Source organism: Macrosteles quadrilineatus, unplaced genomic scaffold (genome assembly GCF_028750875.1).
Source record: "Macrosteles quadrilineatus isolate MER2022 unplaced genomic scaffold, UCM_ALF_1.0 Scaffold_5__1_contigs__length_97177068, whole genome shotgun sequence".
Lineage (NCBI taxonomy): Eukaryota > Metazoa > Arthropoda > Insecta > Hemiptera > Cicadellidae > Macrosteles > Macrosteles quadrilineatus.
In genome coordinates this window covers 92577260-92601794 of record NW_026542598.1, presented here as the reverse complement: position 1 = coordinate 92601794, position 24535 = coordinate 92577260, and the positions used below count along the sequence as shown (strand labels likewise).

The 24535-nt window shown below is 36.3% G+C and overlaps 1 protein-coding gene across 1 annotated transcript; it reads left to right on the top strand.

Moving 5' to 3' along the window:
* Positions 1–22988, top strand: LOC128994392 (deubiquitinating protein VCPIP1-like). The gene is made up of 14 exons (XM_054418933.1): positions 1–257; positions 2734–3216; positions 4306–4453; positions 5920–6112; positions 12145–12276; positions 13082–13189; positions 14205–14342; positions 15564–15769; positions 16151–16236; positions 16853–17000; positions 17717–17849; positions 18784–18881; positions 19821–20187; positions 21749–22988. Coding segments are annotated over exons 1-14 (2262 nt in total). The 5' UTR covers positions 1–255; the 3' UTR covers positions 21769–22988.
* The last annotated feature ends 1547 nt before the right edge of the window (positions 22989–24535 follow it).

Here is a 24535-nt window from a genome sequence, read left to right as displayed (position 1 = left end):
CATATGTTTTCTGTTTTCGTTATATTCTGAAAAATCTTATTTCTTAATCCTTTCCTTAGTCCTTACTTTGCTTTATTTTTGTGATTGTGAATGTGACTGTTACAAAAGAATATGGTTTTGTTTATGTCATTGACTTGTTAAGAAATGTAAATATTTCATTCCATGAGTGTTTCCGAAATATGATTCAGGGGAACAGCCAATATTTTGGAATATTGCTTTGAACATCAGTTTTCTAGTTTCCTCATCTCTTCCAATATGTGAGTAAATTAGCCTTTGTTGAATAGCCTAAGCTAAGTAACTTAGTAGACACGGGGGAAGAGAATGCTCTGGCTCTCGAAAAGAACATTTACAATATTCATGTTATTTCGTTACGGTACTTGGATCTGATTTTAAAGTTAATTTCTACATTGAAACTGGTGTAACTTATGCCTAGCCTATTTTAATTTCACTGAGCTAAAAGAAAAGCCTAATAGGCCTAAAGGCCAAACCAACATTTATTTAGGTAGGCCTAGGCTTATAACAAGGCCTTAGCCTATGCATATTAACAATACACGGAAATCATTAGGTTTAAGAACATTTGACCCAGTTTTATAAGGTCCTTCGTCCTAAATAGGCTATAGGCTACTTAGTCTTAGCAAATATAAGTAGGCCTATCACGAAAGTAAATCTTAACTTTGTAAACCTAGACTAGGCCTAGGCTAGACTAGATATATTAGCCTACTTAATTAAGTTACTTAGGGCCTACTAAGAGATATTAGGCTATCATCTCATTGTAGGCCCTAGGTCAATTAATTGTGTGTAAAATTCTTCTTACCCAAACCTAACCAATTAAGTTCAGATTTAGACAAATATTTTATAGACCTACCAGTATCTTACTAGGCATGCACTTTGGTGCAGCCCTTTAAGTTTATATGCCTACAATGAATGGTCAGGGGGATGCTAAGTTAGTGACCTAAGGTCAGAGATGAAACACTGGATATCACAGTAAGAGTTGGCTATTTTTTGTATAGGCTACCGTAGATTTGTAGTTGCAATCATAACTAGTACCGGTAGTTGCCAAGAAGGCCCTAGGCTAGTCTCCCATGTGATTTTTACACTTAATAAATCTTATTATCTTTTTTTTCGGTAATTATTCCGTACAGGTGCCTCCAAACGAATTTTTAATTTTGATATCTTACTTTATAGTTTTTTAACTTACCTCCTGAATCCAAATATACCATTAATTTTCACCGCTGATGAATATTTCTCAAGATATCGCCGTAAAAACATACTTAACATTGCAATAAACAAGGTAGGATGGATGACATTTACAAGTGGAATGTGGAATGTACGATGGGTTAACTAAACCAACCAGCAGATTGTTTTCAATCATAGTCAAGCAAATGGAAGTGACAACTTTTATTAGCTAACTCTGATTCTGCAATATGAAAATCACCTGATTAAGTTAAGTACACTTTTCACTTTCTAAGACCAATAAGTTAATAATGTATTATTGTTTCCAGTATTTTATCCTTATTAATGATTTATTGATTTATATTTCGCCGTTTAGAAATTACATACTAAAATGGTACTATTCTAACATAACCTAACCTAACCAAACCTCTAGAATGTGTAAGCAAACTCCTTTTGATGTCAGAAAAGGCATGTCAGGGTGATAGGTCGTGCTTTATGTGAATTGGTGACTGCATTAAGTCCTTTGAAGGTAGGTTAGATTAGGTAAGTTAAAGTTTAGGTTATAATGTATCGAGTTGTTAGTTTATGTCGCCTGCAGACTGTTTTTGTAAAATTAGGCTAAAATCCTGAGAAAAACACTTCAAATAACTATTTCAAAAATGCTTGCAGAATAGCAAGCAAAAATCTCTACAGAATAGCACTTAGCTAGCACTACGGAACACGTATGAGTAGGTACGAATGAGTATTTTGTTTTGTATTTTATTTGTAGTGAAGTAAAATGTCGTCAATAGGCGAATTGCCGGTGACAGAATCAGAGTGAGTTAATGAAGTTCAAAAGTTGTTACTTCCAGTTGTTCTTGTCGTGTGGTTGAAAACAATCAGCTGTAAGTAGGCTTAAGGCTTAGTTAACCTACAGTTCATTCCACTTGTAAATGTCATCCATCCTATCTTGTTTATTGTAATGTTAGGTATGTTTTTACGGCGATATCTTGAGAAATATTCATCAGCGGTGAAAATTAATGGTGTATTTGGATTCAGGAGGTAAAAAACTATAAAGTAAGATATCAAAATCAAAAATTCGTTTGGAGGCACTTGTACGGAATAAATACCTTTTTTTCTTGATATCTCTACAACAGTGGCATTTTTACGATGAATCACAAGAGGAACTTAAAAACTCTAACTTAAGGGAGAGCTGTCCAAATCCATGTGTTATGCATGTGCTGGGTAAGCCGGTAAGCCTGTTATGTCTATGGTCAGTGTTGAACTATTAGCCATCCTGAGTAAGCTTTGTTACCTAACTTACTACACTTACTACGTTTTGTACGAAAAAATCTAATAACAGATTAATCACCTTGGATGTATTTTTCGTATGGATTTTGATTAGGCCTACAACACAGTCCAAAAACAACAGGGCCAACTGAAGTGTATGACCTTTTCTCTCTAGATACTGTGGTCAATACCTAGGTCCTATCTAGTCCATAACTTATTATTTTTTATATAAGTTAGCCTCTAATATGTCTTCAAATAGACAAAACTAAAATAGCCTATTTTCATTTGCAGGAGCATGTTCTACAGCACTTGTCTTGACGAGTACTGTCAATACCGTATCATTTTCCCGGCTGCTTTCACAACAGTGGCGTGTCGGGGATGCGGTCAGACTCACAATGTGAAAGAATTGCCCGATAAAAAACCTGTTGAGGGATTGGAAACCAAGCTGCAAAGTCTATTGACCAGTTTGTTGGTAGAAACTCAGACTCCTAAGAGAGGTCCTGAAACAATTAAAGTGCTCGGAGTTTCAAACTACCATCACAAGCTGTTGTCCCATCTGTTAACGACTCATGGAATGGACAAGAAGACAGGAAAGGCGAGACCGCTCAAGGAGCTTCTCCAGAGACCAACATTGGACTGTAGTGTATTCGGAGACAGATGCTTCAGTATCGAGGAGAGACATTTGAACATCAGCGGCTACGGCAGGGATCAGAGCGGAAGTGCTAGCTACCTTGCAGACACACTGGCTCTGCTACTGCCTTACAATGATAACAAGTAAGTTATTTGTTGTCAAAGCGTAAACTATTTGCAGCAAATCAAAACTGTCCCATGGATGAAAATCAGCAAAGTAGGAAGGAAACATAGGGTTAGCTGCTTACTCTAATATAACTAATATTCTTTCCCTATTTTTCCATATTTCCAGACCACCTTTAGCAATAAACTAACTTCTTATTCAATAACAAACTTGAAGACTGGCTTAATGAGATAAATTTGTGTTTGTGTCCTCTTTTTCCACGAGTTTAAAGTTTTCCATTCATGGACACCCAAGATTCGTTTTCAAACTTAACCAATCAAACTTGCTGTAACATTTCAAAATTCTGTTTGATATTCCCCCTTTTCTGTTATAAAACTGAATTATTCAAATTAAAATTACAATTACATAGCATCACATTTTGCTAGGGGGGTGGTATTCCAGTCGTGGACAGGGCTCCCATATTGGTTAGTTGGTGGATTTCCTGGACTTTATTCATAGACATTCAATTTTACATTGATTTTAAAGAACATTAAAAACTGAGAAATTATGTAATAACAAATATAATTGTTTTATATGTCCATAAAAATATGTAACAGAGAGGTCTCAAAAAAATTCTAGGGCCTACCCAGCAAACAACCTAAATCATGATCTAAGACTTATGTTATTACAGACAAAACTAGGCTATATCATTTTACATTTTACTGTATTTTATGTGTATTATTATGTTTATAATTCAAATTACTATTAGAAGCCATGTACAAAATATACAAACGTTCAAAATATAATCAAATGCACCTATAGGCCTCAATTACCAAAGTCCAGTTACCAGTACAGTTTATGCAATTAGCCAAAAGCTATCAGTAAAACACACAAATAAGTTGTGGTACTATCATTTTTTAAAGGTTTAAAATGTATTTTTCAACGTAAGTACATGTTCACAACCTGCAATACTATTACCAAAACAACTCGTAAACAAACATTTACTAGAACATAAACAGTCAAAACAACAACACGAACTAGCTGTGTAAAGCCGTCTACTATTGCGTAATGGTTTTTGATTGGTGGGGATCAAGTAGTCAGTTAAATTAATACTAATTTTACTTGTGTAGAGAGACGCTAGTTCCGCTGCACGTAGATGGCGATGGCCATTGCCTGGTACATGCAGTTTCCAGAGCGTTGGTTGGCCGAGAAATGTTCTGGCACCCGCTGCGCGTTGACCTCCAAATTCACTTCAAGGATCATTTGGATACTTACAAGGTTCGGTCATTTGATTCTATTGTGTGAGAATACAATCAGCAAGTGTACTGAGTTTAGGATGATTGTTCACAGCTAATATGAATGCATGCTAAAACTAAATGCAGATCTTGGAATAGTCCAGTTTACTATTTTCAGTTTTTTTACTTCAGACAAATTTTAATTAGGCTAATTTTGATCATTTCAGTTTTAATGCAGTTTTTATTCCAAATTAAGTTTACTTAGTAACCGGATAACTGAGATGGACCCACTCCTAAATATGCTGGGCGTAGGTGCCATGAGGGGGCATAAAGGGACCGTGCCCTCTAACCCCCTCAAGGAGCCAGTGAAGTTCAAAAGTTATCTGTTGTATGAGCATAAGTCATTTTTGTAGGAAAATATGAAAAATGGTACTACACTATTTAGTGTGTAACGTCTAGTAAACAATACATTAAAAACTCAACGTTTAGCACTTATTTTCCAAAGATTGTCAATGAACTATGGGGTTTTATGATCTCCAGACCTCCTTGCTATTGGGCTGATATTAAATTGTTTGTGAGTCTGTGACGTTAATTGATTCAGGTAATGTGGTGAGTCGGTAGCGTCACGGTCATGGACTCCAAGCCCAAGTCAGCGTGTACAGTACCGGCTCACCCCTTTCCTTTGCTGGATACGTTCCATGCACAGGTCCATAGTCTATGTGGGCGGGCAAATGCAAGGTTAAAAGAGGCCCAACCTCATTAAAAAAAGTAAAGTAGGCCCAAACAAAATTAAATTTAAAGCTTAAATAAAGTCTAAATTAGCCTATATAGCATTTCTATTCATTGCTTTAAATTCATAAATAAATTGTAAAAAACAGCCAAAGCACTTGTTTGTCACCTCCAATCACTAAAATGTAGAGAAATTAGCAAGCTGTAAACTTAATAATGCTAGAGTTAAATTTAAATAACTCAATTTCACTTCATTATTAGGTTAGCTAGGTACAATTAACTCAATCCATTTTCTTACTGTCCTGCAATTCCTTTATAGGTACCTTCCCATAATCATGAGAAAAGAATTTATCTTTTGTTAGGTTCAAGGTAGAAACATACGTAACCAACACTTTCCTCGAACAATTTTACTAATCTTAAGGAGGAAAATTGTTCCGTTCCTTTTCCACAGGGTCAAGTGGCTCAGTCTTTAATTAGCACATTTTCCATATGGCCAATATTTGTGAAGGAGATAAGCTATTACCAAATATTTGGGAAGGGAATAAGCTATTACCATAAATAATAAGACCCAGAAGCAGGGCTGATTCTTTTAAATGCCTACAGTCGAATAATCATTTAAGTACAGGCTATATAAATGTACGTTAGCACAATAACTCAGGTAAAGCCGATCCGCATTTTAAGAAATTTGATGCAAACATTTAAATTCCAAGTATAATATTTTCACCATTTATGCTTCATAATAAAGTGTATACAAGTTTTTTAATTTCTCAACTTGTACAGGAACTCCTAGGAGACTTTATCAACGGGTCGGAGTGGCCGTGTATCATTGCGGAGTGTGACCCAGACTTTGTCCCACCTGATGGTATCGTGGGTCTAAGACCCATCCATGTGTTCGGGCTGGCAAATGTACTGCGGCGACCCATCCTGCTGCTGGACTCAGTGGCCGGCATGAACACTTCTGCCGACTATGCCGGTATGTGCAAACTATTCATGGTGGAGAGGAAGGGTCTATGGGCCAAAAATATTAATTGTTGTATTAGACTACGGTTTACACAATATTGTAAATAATCTCTGCAATAGCGGTTAAATTGTGAACCTTCCCGCTGTCACGGTGAATTCAAGAATGTCTTTTTGAGTCACTGCTAAATTTTAAAATTTTCCAGTGATCGCGGAAAAAGGTGTGAACCTCCAACATAAATGACCCGACCTGAGCTCGGGACTATGTCTGGCCCAAACACAAACCAACTGTTGGCTTGACCCGTTCAGAAATATCGAAGACCTGCAGACTTCTAGTAAAGGGAACTTGCTCAGTTTCAGGTTTTAGTCATTAATGCAATAGAAACCCTCTAGTCTAGATGTTGCCTAAAACATTTTTAGTTCTGCGGATTGAGTTTCTCTCGACAAGTCAATTTGTACTTTTAGGTTTCTATTGTACTTAAAACAAATACAAAATCTATATATAAAGCCAAAAGTACCCATCAACTTTTGAGGAAACTACAAGTCACACCCCATAAACCATATACTTAAAATGTTCGTCATGACGAGAAACCTTGCGCAAAATTATCCATTATTTCTTAAATTGCCCTATAAGGTCGTAATTGCTTTCCAAAGGGAACTTTCCATATACCTAATGTTAAAAATACCTCAGCTGTAAGTATGTTTTGTTTATTTCAGCTTAACATAACCAATCAATAGTTTTATTAATACTTATGAAGTCAAACGGGGTGAAGCCCGTGGGTAACAACTAGTTAGGTTAAATTCCAAATCCTTATCTATATTCAACCTTGTCAATCCTTTGTCCGTATTGATTGAAGAGAATAAGTGTAGAATGGAAGATAGCTAGACTGTCATCAGTTCTTTAACAAGAATCATTCCAATGCCAATGATTAAGGAAAACGGAATTCCAGTGTTGAATCATCCACCCCAGTTTGATTGGGGACCTACTGCACAGTAGGATGTTATGGTTTCACAGTTACACGTAGGCATTGAATAGCATTATTCTTTTTTCTGTGTATAAGTAGCAGTTAGAGAATATTATGTATTGACATAAATTACTTAATGCCACACTACACAATTTTGACGAACTTCCCACGCAAGGATTTAGTCCAGAAAACAGCTGTTTGCTGCCAACTTAATCAAATGGGGTTTCATTGCGTACTACTGCACTGTAATGAGTTCAGTTTTACCGGACACCAATCAGCTGATTATACTGTATTTGGGTGGCATTGAGTGGTTATAAACAAAAACATAACCTCTCTTAGAGGTTATGACTAGTGATTTTTAGTCCTTTAGTTGGTGGTAATATATAAGGATTTGTACAGATTTAGTAGTATTGCGTAAACTATCGAACGTAACTCGTCCAAAATGTTTTAATAGACATTCCATGCATGAAGTTAGTCCGGGAAACAGCTTTTTGCTGCCTACTTAATCAAATGTGATTTTATAACTTGCTACTGTACTGTAATGGACTTTTACCAGATACCAGCTGATTATAATTGGCAGCAAGTCGACCGACAAATCAATAAAAGAAAACATAACCTCTCTTAGTGGTGAGTCATTGTAAATTCCTTTAGTCGCTGGGAATATATAACCAATTTGTAAAGTTTTTCAAATGTTAAGATAGTGCCACAATTAAAATTGTGACCGGGGGCGTAACCGCGATCGATTTAAATAATAATACTTTAGTGAGAGGTAAAAGAATGTTTATAATCATTATTCAAATAAAGTGGATGGACAATATGATAAATATAATAATGATGGATAATAAAATGATTACAGGCTCCTTACATAAGTAGGCGTAAGCAAATGAAATTTATATCAAAAACTCTAATAGTTATAATTCTTTTTGACACGTTCTAATATTCAATAAGGAATTTAATAGTAAACTATATTTATTCACACAAATTATAAATGAAATCAATTATTATAAAAATTATTACGATTAACATCAATCAATTTGTTTAAAACGTTAAACTAACCTGGACAATCACAAAATTTTAAAATGTAAAAATTAAAATAGTAGTCGCCTTACCAAAAACCGGTGACAGGCGAAGTGCCCCCTTGAACAGTCTGGGGCCAAGTGTCTTCCTTTCGGTCAACTCCCAACCTCAGTCCCTCCAAAGTACAAATGCTAAGTCTACGGTTTTTGTGGGTCGGTCGATTGAGCAAGGTATGTGTCATCAAGAATTCTGTCTACTAAATGCCAATGCCAGGTTGGTATATGCATTGTGAAATCCATTTACCAGGTCTTTTACTTTTTAAATATAATCCCAAAATTTAGAAAATAACTTTTGGTGACTACCCGTCACAATAGTTTAGTAAGTTATGGCAAAAATATCCTACGTCACTGTCACATGTCCAAAATGTGTTTACCGTACTCTTATGGTAAGAAGGAAGGAATTGATTTATAACAAACTTATCCATGAAAAGACACGCCGCTCCAAAATTAGCTTTATTTCAACCCTGTAAGAGAAATTCTTAAAGAATATACAGTAAAAAGTCAAAAGGCAATTCCTAATCAAAAAGCCCCTCCCCCCCCCAAGGAGTTAAATATCTTACTTACTTACTTGATACTTGAGCACTGCATCGGTGACCGACAATGTCGGAATAGATTGCGTCAAACTTATAACTAAAAAAGAATAGGTAATAAAACTTATGATGGCGGCGGGTTGCCAAAAAGTGGTGTGTCCTCTAGCTCAGTCAACGAATAGAGAGGTCTGCGCACCAAATAGTCCTTCAGTTTGTCTCTAAAAGCTTTCACGTCTAACTCACGCACTTCAGATGGGAGTGTGTTGTAGAGCTTGCTGGTATAGTAAGGGTAGCCCTTTTGGGTCCAGGCAAGACGGCATCTTGGCAGGTCAAGTAAATGGGCATGCCGTGTCTGGTATGAGTGTTGGTCCTCACGTCGAACAAGTGTTGCTGAGTTTTCCTTAAGTAATACCAGGCTATTGAGGATGTATTGACTGTAGACGGTCAGAATCTTTAAATCCCTAAAGATAGGCCTACAGTGGTCACGGTATCCGGCGGACGTTATCACCCTCAGAGCCATCTTCTGAAGGAGCAAGATGTCATGTGCTGCAGCTGTATGACCCCAGAGTGCAATGCCATAGCTCACGTGGCTTTGAAAAAGAGCATGGTATACCGTCACTAAGTAAGGCTTAGATATTACCAATGTCAGTTTCCTCAGAAGAAATACTACTCTAGCAAGCTTAACACATACCTGGCTAATGTGTTGTTTCCAACTTAACTTGGAGTCAATCCAGAATCCCAAGAGTTTGACGGCTTCCTCGCCCAAGTAGTTTGGCTTGAGTGTGCATAGCAGTGTTTGTGTTTTGTCGTCGTTTATTTTGAGTAGATTCTGGCTGAACCACTCCTTTGCATAAAACAGAAGGCATTCTGCGTCGGCACTTAGCTGGTTTAGATCACTGCCTCTGGTGACCAGTGTGGTGTCGTCTGCAAAAAGCAATGTTTTGTTGTTTAATGCCAGATCATTAATGACGATAGTGAAGAGGAGGGGGCCAAGAACCGAGCCTTGGGGAACTCCATGTCTCAAAAGCTTCACCCCAGAAGTCGCACCACCGAGAGAGACAACCTGCTTTCTACCTTCTAGATAGGAGATGATGGTTTGCAGGACCACGCCAGTTACCCCATACTTCTTAAGCTTAGAGATAATAATTTTATGCGATACTACATCGAACGCTTTACTCAGGTCACACATATTTAGCAGAACTGAGTCCTTAGCTTCAAAAGCGTCTGCAATCTGTTCGACCAAGCTAGAGAGGGCCGTTGTGGTAGATCGTCCTTTCCGAAAGCCATGTTGAGCATCTGCAAGTAGGTGATTAGATTCAAAGTACTTTATTAATTGTATCTTCATTACAGACTCTATGACTTTAGAGAGGGCAGGCAGTATGGCAATAGGCCTGTAGTTGGACAGCAGTGAGGGGTCACCTTTCTTGAATACTGGGATGGCTCGTGCAGTCTTGAGCGCGTCAGGGAAGCAGCCGCTTCTCAGGCAGAGGTTTACGACAGTCGTGAGTGGGTCCACGATGGTGTGGATGACAGCCTTCAAAACAGAGCAGGAGACACCGAAAACATCCTGGCTATTTGAGTTTTTGAAACCTTTAACTAGTTTAATAATGAAACTAGGGCTCACCTGATTCCAATGATTTAGGCTGCAAAATGATGATACATCCAGTAGAGAGTCCGCTGGGTCAGTCTGCAAAATAGGTAAATCAGCCACAACTTTGTCAGCTATTTCTGAGAAAAAATTGTTAAAATCATCAGGGGAACCTGCTGTTACGGTTTTAGGTTTAGGAGACCTGTGAGAATTTATAATGTCCCATGCTGCTTTACAAGTGTTGGACGCCTCTTTTATCTTTAACACATTAGAACCTTTTTTTGCTTCGTTTACTTTACAACGATAGAGTCTTTTGGATTGAAGATATAAAGCATGGAGTCTTTCTTTCCGTTCAGGGACAGTAGACGTCTTATAAAAATCATGAAGAATACATATGTAAGAACGTAGTTTGGCCAGTTCCTGGGTATACCAGGATTTATCGGTATGAGTTTTGTTACTGGAACGGGGCTTGGCCTTCATGACTTTGAGAGGGAAGATTTGGTTGAAATTGTCCATGAAATTATCAAAAAAGATGTTAAAAGCTACCTCAGGCTCAGGACAATTATCTGCATTTGGGATGGCCCTAAAAGCATGTAGCAATTTGTGACACAATAGAGGCATATCATTATCATTTATAGATCTTTTAGCAGCAACATACTTTGCATACCAAGCAGGTTTATTTGAGCAGGGGCTTACCTTGTTAGAGTTTATTGTAACCAGAACTGCACTGTGGTCAGCCACAACAGGTTCCCTTATGCACACTTCCCAGTCCCAGGAGTCAACGTTGGTAGCTATGGAATCGAGGCACGCTTGCTCACGAGTTGGTTGTCTGGTGGTGAAATATAGTCCATAGCTACGAAGCAGGTTAGAGAAGAGTTCCTCGTCTCTGGAGTGACACTCGAGGTGAATATTAAAATCTCCACATATGACTATTTTCTGGGGTTTGAGAGCATTTAGCAGATAATTAAGGCAGGAGTCAAGCAGATCAAGGAAAATATCCACTTTGCCATCTGGAGATCTGTACACAGATAACACAACAACCGAGAAGTCTGACAACAGGATGGCGGTAACCTCAAATTGGAGTTCAACACAAAATCTCAAAGTGTCTATTTGTTTAAAATTTATATTACAGGTGCTATAAATAGCAACACCACCATGAAGTCTTTCACTTCTACAAAAGATATTTGCAAGTTTGAGGTTAGCTAGGTTAGAGTAATAACATTCCTCACCATTTGCCAGCCAGTGCTCTGATATACAAAGAATATCGCATTTAGCTTCTTCAGCGAAGATAGACACAAGTTCACTTTTGTTCCTCAAACACTGAACATTTAAAGCACAAATAGTAATGTCTTTGCGCTTTGGATCTGTGTGGACAATATTTTCATCTGTAGGCTTTGGATTTGATGGTGGGTTGTCTTTTCTTACTACGTAGGAGGTTTGTTTGTCACTCGTCGGAATAAAAAACGCTTGAGTAGGGTGTTCTTAGGCCAAACAGCAGGGTTCATCAACTCATCCTTTCGGTCGAAGTCGACTGAGAGACGGAAACTTGCATTTGTTCCTCTGGTTTCCAACTTTTCTGTTGTCACTTCAATGTTTTGGAATGTGTTTTTAACAAAGTCACTAACAGCTTCAGTTGTCGTGTCACCTTTTAGTCGCCCTACAAAAATCCAGGCTTTCTTCTGACCAGCAGTTATTAATCCATTTTCATCAGAAGTTCCGATGACGACATTGGAATTTGTTTTTGTTTTCTTCTTGGTTTCAACTTACTGGACATGTGCTATCAATTGCCTCGAGCTCTTAGGTTAGTTGTGTATTCATCCCTTATTCACTGTGTTCCCAAGCTAAATAATCTTCTCTCAAGCGACTATACAAGTTTGGATGTGTTTCAGCTGTGTTCCTACCGGGGTTGTTTCCCCCAGAAAGGTGTTGCAACAAAGCAGGCAGGCTGAACCCCCCGCTGTGTCTAGCCTGGAGCAGCCCGGCCCGAAACCACTACATTCCTCTGGTTCCCGTCAAAGAACGTAAGTGAATTACAGTGCTCTCATTTGCCAGGTCTAGCTAGAAATACCTTGTTACGAAATCCTCAGACGAACAAGTGTTGATTTTATTAGCTGTAAAATATATATTATTCGTAATTATGTACATGTATGGCTCATTGAAAACTAAATTCCAACCTGAACTGCTATTATTTGGTAAGATTGTTTTGCCAGTATCAGAGGTGAATGTTTTAATCAACTGTTTGTTGTTTGTTGTTGATTGAAAACCCATTTTGTTTCCAGGTTCCTTAAGAGTTTAAGTATTTTATAACATATAATAATTAGTTTTTGTGCAACATTTTTTTAATTTTGCAGAAACTTCACATAGTACTTGATACTGGAATCATCATTATTGGTACAAGATTTGACAGAAAAACACTAGCACAGCTTACACATTTGTTTAAATATTGATAAAACATATAAACTCTGGATGAGTAGGTAAAGTCAATTTCCTACTTTAATAATTATAAATATCATTTAGAAATGTTTTAGAAATTATAGTTGTCCAATAATAATTTACTACAACAAGGAAAAAAACTCTGTAGCACGCTATGCTGTAATATATAATATTTGCAAAATGCTATCCTGGAAAATCCTAAAAATTTAGGCCCTTTTACTCTATGCCACATTCTTAAGACAAACTTCTGTGTGTTTATCAATATTTACAACTAATATTCTGAGATAACATTTTTCTACAATCTACAATTTTTTAATCTTCAAAATTAGTAGTATAACTGAAAAACTCATACATTTAACCAATAATTCACTGGATGTGTAAAAATGTTTACAGGCCCATTGCCTCAGTTCCCCAAGTCACTACTGCCCAAAGTGTGGGGACTTCCCCAGTCTGTTCTAGAGCAGTATCTGCAGTTCAACGAGAACAACTGCCTCGTCATCGGTGAGTCGATAGAACTAAGTTAGTGGCATAATGGTTTTGTTCCCATGTAGTTTTTTACAAAAACAGCAATTACATAGCATTTTTCTAGCCAAAGCTTTGTGGCTTGTTGAGATGTGGTTTTGGGAAGGGGTGGACTTCAACAAAAAAAATACAGGATGTTTTATTTCACGTAATGAAATATTGCTACAGCTACAGTATACGGAAATAAATAACTGTATCTATATGTGACAATTAAGACGATATCAACAAGAAGCAATATCGTGCAATCATAATACTGCGTAATCATAATATTTTATGAGTCATTAACTTGGTTTTAAACCCAGAGGATACTAAATCTCAGTAAAGAACAGCCATCCATTGTACTGTATTGCTGTATAAACAAGCTTTGAATAAAGCAGTATAATGCTTCTGCAAAAAAAGGAGGTATCAAAATTAAATTAAAACACAGTGCGGTTATTAAACATAATATCGACAAGCTTTGATTTCTTCATAACTTAGGTAAAAAGATTAAACCAACTTAAAACATTTACAAGACTAATAAAAAAAAATAAATTACGATTACATAAAGAGAACATTAAATCATCATTCTACTTTTTTAATCTACACAAGCTTTTCTTCAGACACGGTTTTTCTTAATATATTAAAAATATTCCAGGCTATCACTTTTTGTATTTATTATTTTTCCTATTCATCTGTTAGTATGTTTTCCATAGTTCTTTTCCCCAAACAAAGTGTTGTTTTTGTCAAAATGTTTGAGTTTGAGTTTCGGGATATCTGTTTAGAGTCCCCCTAAACCCAAAAAAGTGTGTGTGTGAATGTTTACAGAGCTACAGATCACATCTGTGGTCCTATTTTGATGTGAAAAAAAATAATTTTTAAATGCCTGAAGATACCATGGAACGGTATTTACTCCTATCATAATATTCATGATTCATGATAAAGGTTGTTGACAAAGTAATGGGAGAAAGTATGTTTTAGATTGCTGATACCATTTATTAACTAATGCAATGTCCAGGTGGTGAGAACTGCATACAGGCTGGCTACATGCTGCGACTGACTTGTGCTATGGATGAGTTGTTCTACAACAAGTATGGAGCTCAAGCTCAGCTGGTAACGGACATGTACCTGTATCAGTACGCCAGCAGGAAAACTGGTGAGTTAAAGATGACTCCTGTCTCACATTGTCTTGTGAAGGTAAAGAGGTTTCTATTGTCTCTTTACCTTAGGGGAGCAAGCTGGTGTAGTGGTTAGAGCGCGGGACTTCAGTCCCTGAGGTCCCGGGTTCGATCCCCGCCAAGTCACCAATGGATTTAATCCAAGTGATAATGCCATAACCCCTAGGTCTAGCCTGAAGTAAGGTGGAAAACAATCCCAGGCTCATGCCTAGCGTCCCAGAACACAAAAAAATTGTCTCGTTACCTTCATCATCTCCTTAATATTTTTTATTGACACATACTTCTGTGTATATCTCCATGGTGGAGATATACACTGATACACATGGTGCACAGCTGTACATGGTGTCTAGGGTCACTCAAATACATTGTAGGCTATAGGCTGAAGTACGCCTTTTACGAGGAGTAAGTAAGCTCGCTCTTTACACACCTTCAAAACAGGCTGACTCAAACAGCCTAAGGTTGCAATAAAAGGTTAAATTACCTGTGTCCGCCAGTCGATCCTTATGTGCTGTGTCCTATTACAGGATATGCATTTCGGCAGAATCCTGTAATAGGACACAGCACATAAGGATCGACTGGCGGACACAGGTAATTTAACCTTTTATTGTATGTCATACCGATCCAGAACAACAACAAACAACATAAAATGAAGCCTAAGGTTGATTTGTAGATAAGAAGAACATATTTTGGCAATCTGGTGTCACTTTCCTGAAAAGTAACGGATAGGCAGATTGCAGGCATTCATCAGGTGGCATTTCACTACATTTAATAATGTGTCTTTTCTGAAAGAGACAATGAGGAATTGTCTCTCGAAGTTGTTTCATAACAAGTTGTCTTTCTGTTTGGATTGATTTAACTATTTTGGTATTCAAAAGAAATCATTAATTTAAACCAGCACTATCTGTTTGTGGCTCTGTTCAACATCCACTTTTAGTATAAAGCTGGCTACAACTCAAACATAGGAATGTAATGTCTACTATCAATATTCAAAACCTAAAGTGTCATATAACCTTTTCTCTTGATTTAATATTTTTGAGTTTTGATTTTTTATACACTATGTGCTGAGTATTGTGGTTTGCGTTCAGTTATGAATCTCAATTAGACTTCACTGGGAATATTGTTATTAGAAGATGAATAGAGACAGAACTAGGTCATACATTCAACATATCCCAAGAGCTGAAGTTATCTTCTGTTTCCAGGTGCAGGACTGCGGATGATGTCAGTAGTGGAAGCTACAACCGCAGCTCTGCAGGATCGCAGGCTGCAGCGCTGTCTGGTGTGTGACGCCATCAACATTCTACCTCTGAGTGACGACTGGTTGCGACCGCGCGGCTTCCTCTACGCAATGGCCAAGAAACAATACGGCTTCCTACAAGAGGATCGCAAGTATCCCTTCACGGCTTATGTGAGCATTAAATTGAAAGTGACTCACTTATTTTCTTGCTTGAACACAATTTCTTAAGGGTTACCTAAATATAGCTGGGTAGATGAGTGGTTATACAGGTAGTGCTTGCTTGGTAATCAAAAGGTTCCACTTGAAGGTGCCCTTTAAAGAGGCATCAATCATAAGATCCTGAGAAAATTCGGTAGCCTAAAGTTCAGTGGTTAAAATTTATCCCTCTAAAATTTATGTTGAAGTAAGACAAAGATTCGCAAAGAAAAATGGCTTATTGAATGATTATAAATTATTAGTGCTCGTCTATGAACGAGGAGTTAAGTACCGGTATTAATTTTTTCAAACCACATTTTAAGTGTCAACCCGATTGCAGTGTATTGTTGTTTTCAGGGCGTCACATGTACTTACAATGCTAAAAAAGACATGTTGGTAGTAGACTCTGCTCTAAGTATGGACAGCTGCATGTTCTGTAGTGGGTGAGTAGAGTAAACCATAAGCCTCATGAAATAGTTCTAAATTTTAGGTACATTCTTGTATTCCTGTTAGTATTGTTATTCGGTTTAAAATATTGGAGAAATTTTCCATCTCAGATTCAGAAAGCATGGAACATTTAACATTTTGATAACTCATTTTATTTTGTCCTCGGATATTAACAGAGCTTCAAATAACGACAGGCAACGCCAATCTGAAAACAACACAAGTTTTTAGATTATTAAGCGGTCAAAAACAAAGAAAAAAATAAGGATCTATTAGATTACAAGTGTTTCTGACACACAATTACGATTGCATAGCTGTAAAATTTTTGCTATGGTAACTCGGCCTGCCAAACCAAACCTCTTTGACTAATTAAACAGTTTCCAGAACCATTGTAACATGTTATTTTATTTATCTATATTTTAAGCGCATATTTTAAGTAGCATTTATTAAGTAGCTAAAATGGTAGTTACAGGGGTGCTATATTTTAAAATGGCCGTCTGGAAGAAAATTGCCCTTGAATAGTTAGGCTAGAATCATTGTATTCATATGCTGGAAATTTCTTTTCCTTTGTTGTATAACACAAAAGTGAGTGATGTTTATATGATTTATTCGCAGGAAACTCCGCATGATTCATCATGATGGCACAGTGGCATACGAGAACGGAGACGTGACAAACGAACCCGTCAAGAACCCTTTGAATCGTTGTCCCTGCGGCTTTAAACATTGGTGGAAAGGAGTGGCTTACGATAATCCACCTGTAGAGGTAAAAGATTATATGATTTTATACAATTTTTTTTACAAACAGTGAAGTTCTATGATGATATGAACAGGGCTGGATTCAAGCACTGCAACACAACCATATCCCCAGGGGGTGTTTACAAAGTAATCTCATTAGTCAGGATGTATTACTGTAGATAGTGAGTTCAGTGGAAGCTGTAAATTTTCCTGTGTGGGAATGCTCAAGATAGTTTGTGGAGATGTTCACGATTTCAATGTGATCACAGATGATGTTAATGATTTTGCCGCGATTAAAAGAGACCTTTTTTCATCACGATTGTTTTTGTAAACTACTTCACTTTAAATAAAACTCTGGAAAAAATATTTCAATAATCACAACCTCAGAGCTGTTCACCATTTCCCCGCATCACGGGCGATGTTTATGACTTTCTCACCATCCAAAAAGAGTATGACCTTGATCTTTGAAAGATTATGATTATGATTATGATGGTCTGTCTCCTCGACATCAAGACCAGGCCGTGGAACACTTTCCCGGGGGAGAGCCCCCAGACTCCTCTAATGAAATGAAATGAAAATCCTTCTTTGTTGAGGCGAACTTAGGACCTCCTGGTCCTTTCTTACAGTTAACCTCTAAATCTAATCGATTTTTTGTCTCTAATTGAGGAGGTGGTAATTTTTACCTCCCCAAACCTCAGTGATGTCTAGGAGCCTGGGTACAAGTGATGTGTGATATGTCTGCAGATCCCCGTGTTGATGGAATGGAACGGAGTGAGTGTTGGTGACATTGTTCACTGGTTCCAATACGAGTCTGACAGACGACTGAACAGCAATGCGTACCAGCTGGCCTCCTTCCTGTTGCAGAAACACTTCCCAGGTGAATCTAGTTTCAAACTGTTAAACAAATATTTTAAGTTAATATTTTAGTATTTTCTTTTTTTGTTGTGTTGAATGTATTTTTTAGGTTATATTATTTTATGTCTTAATGCATATTTATCAACATTGTACGACCCTATTTAGCCCTTACCAGTGTTAAGAGAAGCGAAACAGACTTATGTGTGCATGTGCAATCCTTACTAAACTCAATAATGTCATCGACTTCCTAACAAGCCGGTCATCGACACCTCCACCAGCCAAGTCTCACAATCATAAGCTTAATATAGATTGCACACATATGGCATTTTTATCCGCACATGTTGAAATACCTCTATGTTACACTCTCCAGTGCAACTTCTTAGTCAACTGGGTTATCATGCCACTGTCGGCCACTCGGGACACTTCGACGCGGTTCGACCGCATCAGCCTTCACAGGCTTCATGGGCTTAAAAAGCTTTTCCCAAAATCAAATAGGCAAGATTTTGTATACAAAAGGTTAAGTTACCTTGATTCTGTCCAAGTGATTCTGTCCAACCGCCGCCGTGTTGTAAATTAGTTGTGTGGCCATGCATTTTATCGTTTTTTGTTTGTGTACGTGTTATGTATTACGTGTTTTTCAAGACTTATGACGACCTCCTAGGAGCGATTTTTACGTTCAGCTTGACAATGATGCCATAGACATCAAAACCGGTCGCACTAATGACGACTTAAGGATTACTTGGACAGAATCAAGGTAACTTAACCTTTTGTATACATTCATGAAGTAATCCGGAAGGCAATACACAAGATGAAGCAAGATTTTGATTACTACGTGACTAGACAAGCAATTTAAGCTACCAATTATCCTTGTCAGAAAAAGTATTTAATCTGTTTTAAGAGCAGATGACAGTTGCGTTAACATTTTCTATTTGAATTTGACAAATTATTCTGTTCAGGTGAATTTGGTTCGGAACGCCTGCATCAAAACATTGTCCAACAGATTTTGGAGCAGGTGAAGGAATTACCACCGGCCCCCCGAGTTGATTCTCCTGTCGTAAGTAACGGTCTTTAAGCAAAAATGTAATTTATATGTCATTCTAAATCCAGATATAATATTATTACGAGCACTTTCAATTTGCTATAACTTATTTCATTTTGCCCAAAAGATGTTTTACTAAAATCAATTTAATTCAGGTTCCTATTATGTCATTAGAGTCAGCATTTTAAACTGAAAATATCTGTTAAGTTTTCTAATTTGTAAGTTTGTATTACAACAGATTTTTTTACAGAAAATATAAAACCTTATTATTGTTATATAGGCCTCTACGTACTGCAGTAAATTTAGTTGTTTTTCAAAATTCAAATTTGTATTAAGGCTTTTTAGCTGTAAGTGGGTATAACGGTTTTGTATAATTCTATATATGTAAATTCTGAGGGAAAATTGGGTATAAATGCTTTGAAAATCATTTTTAAAAAATGTGGGTTTGTAAATAAAACATATCTCACAATGAGGAACTGTTCAATTTATAATTTTAAATAGCCACTGGCGAGAATTTGTGTAAAGTAGAGTTCACGATTTTAGGAACGGTCAGCTACAGTAGAACCTTGCGTAAAGGGGATGTGGAGATATGGAGATGGTTTCAGATAACCAAAATTCCCATTATAAAGAAGACAATTTTTCAATATTTAAAGTGATGAGAATAACACACGGTAATAACACAATTAAAGCACATTTTAAGGTTATAACACTGTTGGCCTTGATCTCAAGCACTCTGCAACCTTTCATCCTTTGTCATTTCACATGTTCATACTTTGTCTGAGATACAATTTTAGTGTTTTTATTTTCTCAGACCACTTCAATCTTCAGTGTTTTCGTTGATCTAGTTTCAACTTATTCCTATTTTATTTAAGATGCCTTTATTCGTAATCTCTCTCAACGTATTATTTTGCATTAACCTCATAATTTTCTTATACTCACTATTCAACATTACAGGACATGATGGAGCAAGACTCACAGTGCAAGGAGGAGGCTTGTGGAACCAGTGTTACCACCCCTGTAGCAGTGAATAGTGTCGACCCACCAGCAATGAACAGTGCCACTAGTGCCAACACGAGTGAACAAAGTGACGCATGTGCAAGTGCTCAGCGGAAAAAGAAAACGTTGATGAAGCCAGAACACAAACCGAGCACCTCGAGGACAAATCCCAATGTGGGTCGAGGTTACCGCGTGGGCCCCGGGATGTCGATGTTGTCTTCTATGCCTGTAGAGCCTAACTCTGAGGCCATGGACCGATTCCTGCAGTTGATGAAACGCAAAGCTCCATCGCCCAGTTCTCCAGACTCGCCCAGCCCTTCTACTAGTAAGCAGTAATTTACGGTTTACTCAAGACTATTTTGGGCTTTTGTCTTTTGAATTTTTCTTTTTCTTTTATCAACAACTATCAATTATTTAAGAGCGAGACACAACCTTTGGCACGTACAAGCTGAATATAAACGAAGGGTGTAGAGTGGAGTGAGATGATCAGCTGAGTTTTGTTTTTGACTCAGCTGTTTTTTAGTTAGGATCTAGATTTTCGCTCAATGATCAAGAACAACTGGGTCCAGTTTACATCAAAAAGCTACTCACTTTTCTCAGGGTTGAATAGGCTTAGGGATTAAGGCACTTTTCTAAGGGTTTATTTATTTCACTTAGGGATTGATTAAGTAGTACAGTAGATTTCCTCTTGGACAGGACAATTTGGTTCGGATAAGATAACCGACTGTGTATTATTTACTAACACAAACTGCTTCGTTTAGTCACGTAAACAAACAACGGTTGGTCCAAACCTTTTTTTTTTAGTACATCCAGTTTTTTTACCTTCAATGTGTTCAATTCAATGTGTTTTAAGATTTGCAAGAAATAGAATATTTGACAAAGAACGTTTGATATTTTAAATCTGCTGTATGAAATAATTACATTCACCATTGATTGATTTTAGAAACAGAATTGTGTTTGTGTTTACATCAGCATTTTTAAACCTTTTTTGTCCTTGCAACCAACCTTGAATGGTTCAAACCCTGGTCTTGTTACTAGCTAACATATATATTTTGTTAGATAGCATCATTAATTTATACCCCAATGATGAATACTTTCTGGGTCCAGAAGCAGTGTCCTTTGGGATAATTGTGTCTACAACCTTTACACTTAAATTACTTGACCATCGAGACTATTCAATTTTATTTTGACGATTTGGGATCCGAAATCAGATAACTGATTTTCCGTGCATAATTTGTGGTTCTAAAGTCCCAACATTGATTTTTGTAGTATCGTCTGATGGTTTTGGACTTTTTTGCTTGGTTAAGATGGCGATCCCAATTTGTCAGAGCGAGGGGGAATCTATTGTAAAATTGTTGTTTTATTTATAAGTGTGTGTGTTCAAAATTTAAGGCTTTTTATTTTAACTGAGTAAAAGCTTCAAGGTTGCTGTAACAATTTACATATTACAATTTACATCTTAAATTTTTATGTTGTCATATAAAAAAAAACTGTTTATGTACCTTATTTCATATCGATTCTTCAAAATTTGTGATTTTAGATAAAGACGGTTGAAGGAATAAGATTAGGCCTGTATTGGCATAAATTATAGGGATAGTCATAATTATACCATTTTGCCCATGATTAAAAAATTGTTTGAGTAGCATTTTTGTTTTGTACCCACTAAAGTCACATTTTGTAAAATTATTTTTCCATTTAATTCTGTTCATTTAAACAGCAGTTCCCATGCTATCAAGAATACACAAACACAAAATTCTTCATGCTAACAATTTTTGTTTTGTGTAAATACATTCTTGACCACATATCAAAAACTTAACATATCAGACATTGCAGTTTATTTCACAAATAATTTATTTTGTTTAATAATATTGGTTTTGTTTTTTCAGAACATTTCAAATTGAAATAGTCTTGAGTAAACTATGTGGGAGTTCCTGTGATTGTGAAACATTTAGTGCTTTGTTAGATAAACGCTCTGTACAGTTTGTTATTTAAACTCGCTATATTATATTGTGATATTGATAACTTTACTTCATAAATATTATATAAGTTATTATAGTTTATTATCTTTATTTATTACTACTATAGCTATAACAGATTTTCTTGTAGAGACATTTCACAACTAAAATATAGTTTCTGCGTTGGAAATAGTTAGGATTTTATTTGGCTAATCCTCCATGGTGCTGATATATTGCAGCGTTGTCTGTCAAATATTTTGGCTCTTAAGTTGTTTGCTGCTTTGTTCCGTTTGTTTGAATATGGGTACTTTCATACTGGTTTTTTTTAATTTGATAGAATCGCTTATTTACCGTCATCTAAAAAAAGTATAAGGCAAGATCATGCGGTTGATGATCTTGGATTTGACCTCGATTATGGCCAAACTTGATCAGGGGAAATTGACACTGACGCGTCCGCAATATAGAAACTTGTGATGTTGCCATGATTGCTAGAGGTAATCACAAGTGTTACCGTATTCGCTAAAATTCCTCAGATCATTATTGTTATGAGTGATGAATTTGAATTTAAAATTTTAGACTCAAGTTTTAGGATTTGGATTTTATCATCATTATCCTTGTAGTGAAGGCGATTTCTACAAAACACTACTACCCCGTTAATAATGGATGGATTTTTACAAACGATGTGTCAAAATTAAGTATTTTTTTGTGTAGACGCCCCCTTTCACCAATTCCTGTGATAAATGTCCTCGGGCTTTGCCCCGCAGGCCATCAAAGTCCCAGTGTATTTTTTATGAAGAAAATTTACTACCCAGCTGTTTAATACATCTTACTTCAGAAGTGGAATTTGTCAAGTGTCAAGATATTTTGCGTCATGTGTACATGTTGTTAGTTGAATATAAACAAACAACACATTCTTTTCTGCATTCACCCCAAAGCACGGGCAGAGCTAGTTGTCTGTAATAGCCGCAATTAACCAAAACCTAAAACCAAAATCAATATATCTTATAATATAGTGAAATTTATACAAATCCACATGTTCATGAACAATAACTATATACAATGCAACAGATGTTTTCTACCTCCTTTTTAAGTGTTTTTTTATCTAACTACAGAAAAAAATACATGTTTGCTAGCTTCTTTTTAAATTTTTTATTTTAACCATCTAAACTTTTATGTTTTAAATATTTTTTAGTCATTTTACTCTACTTGAATTGAAGTGAATTTAGGTAGGTACTTAAAATGCTTTTTAATTTACTAGCTAGAACAAAGTGAATTTCCTATTGGTTATCTTGTAAGAGTCAAAGTCTGTTCTTAGTTACTTATGCTTATACAGAATACATTAATTTATTCGGATTGCTCTGTTTTAATATTTCTGTGTTTGACTTGTCTTTGAACATTTTAACCACAAACTGTTTTGCAATGCTCGTTGCAGCGAACTTGAAAGTTTTAGGGGTGTTCTAACTGTAAATTTCCTTTTATGGTGAAGAAAAAAAAAAAAAAAAACTCTAATGCAAGGAAAAAATTGCTCTTCAGTTTTGCTGTGGGGGGTATTTTAAAGTTTCTTTTAAATTTTTGAAGTGTCCTTATTGATATCTATGAATGTGGAGTGCTTAGAATACTTATCATGAAGTATATTATTGTAAGGTAGTATTAAATATTTTGTTACTCTAAAATGATTGTCTGATTATATTTTTGGTCAATTAGCTTTCTCTGGTTTATTTAAAGATTAATTTTTCTTCTGTTTAACAAACTAAAGAATTCAAGTTGGGTTTCTCAGGACAGGTATTGGTTTTGTTCGATTGAACAGTAAAATTGTCTGGATTTACTTAAGTGTGTGAACTTGCTTAAGAGTGACATAGGCAGGACACAGTAAAAATATCTAGTTATGCTGCTGTATGCGGTTTTTACCCATGATGAGTATTTGTGTGTTTCACTAAAATACTTTAAACAATATTCAAAGAAAGTGTTAAGGCCCAGAACAACTGTTTGTTTTAATGATCAAGCCAGGCCAGTGAAAAATAAGTTAAGTTGTTCTACTTACCCAACCGACTGAAAGAATTTGTGAGTTTAAAAAATTAAATGGTTAAAGCAAGATGTGTTATTTATAAAATCTGTATTATTACTTTTTGTTTTTGTTGGACAATTATTCATGCATTTAGTCTTCCAAAAAATATATAAAGTCTTTAAAAATGTGGACATGTACTAGATTTCACAACTAGCTTCAATCAAATATGTTTTTATTCTTTTGTACCCCACAAACAGAGTTTTCTTATAAACATTTTGCGACTTTGTTTTGCTCATCTAATAATTTAAGGAGGCATAGAAACCATTTGATTTCATACCCCTTTACACATTGGCCCCTTGCGCCACCAGTTGCTCACGGCTAATAGCGGCTTAAGAGATAAAAGTCTAAAAGTCATATAGTTAGGAGTTTGTTCAAAATTAATTTTCTTCACAATTGATTACCCTATTTGGTCACACCACCACATATCTCAAATAACGTAAGACTATTAAGTATAAATTAATTTGTGTTTTTGTCAAAAATTAGGAAACCTTTGATCCATTTTCTCTGCAAACAACTTTAAGAGCTAGTTTATTTTAGGTTATTTTTAACTCGATATTTAAGTGACGTGAAGTAAAGACACAGATAGAACTTTAGTGATTGCTCAACGAATATTACGATAAGTAGAAATTATCATTCGGTTTTGATAGTAGTGT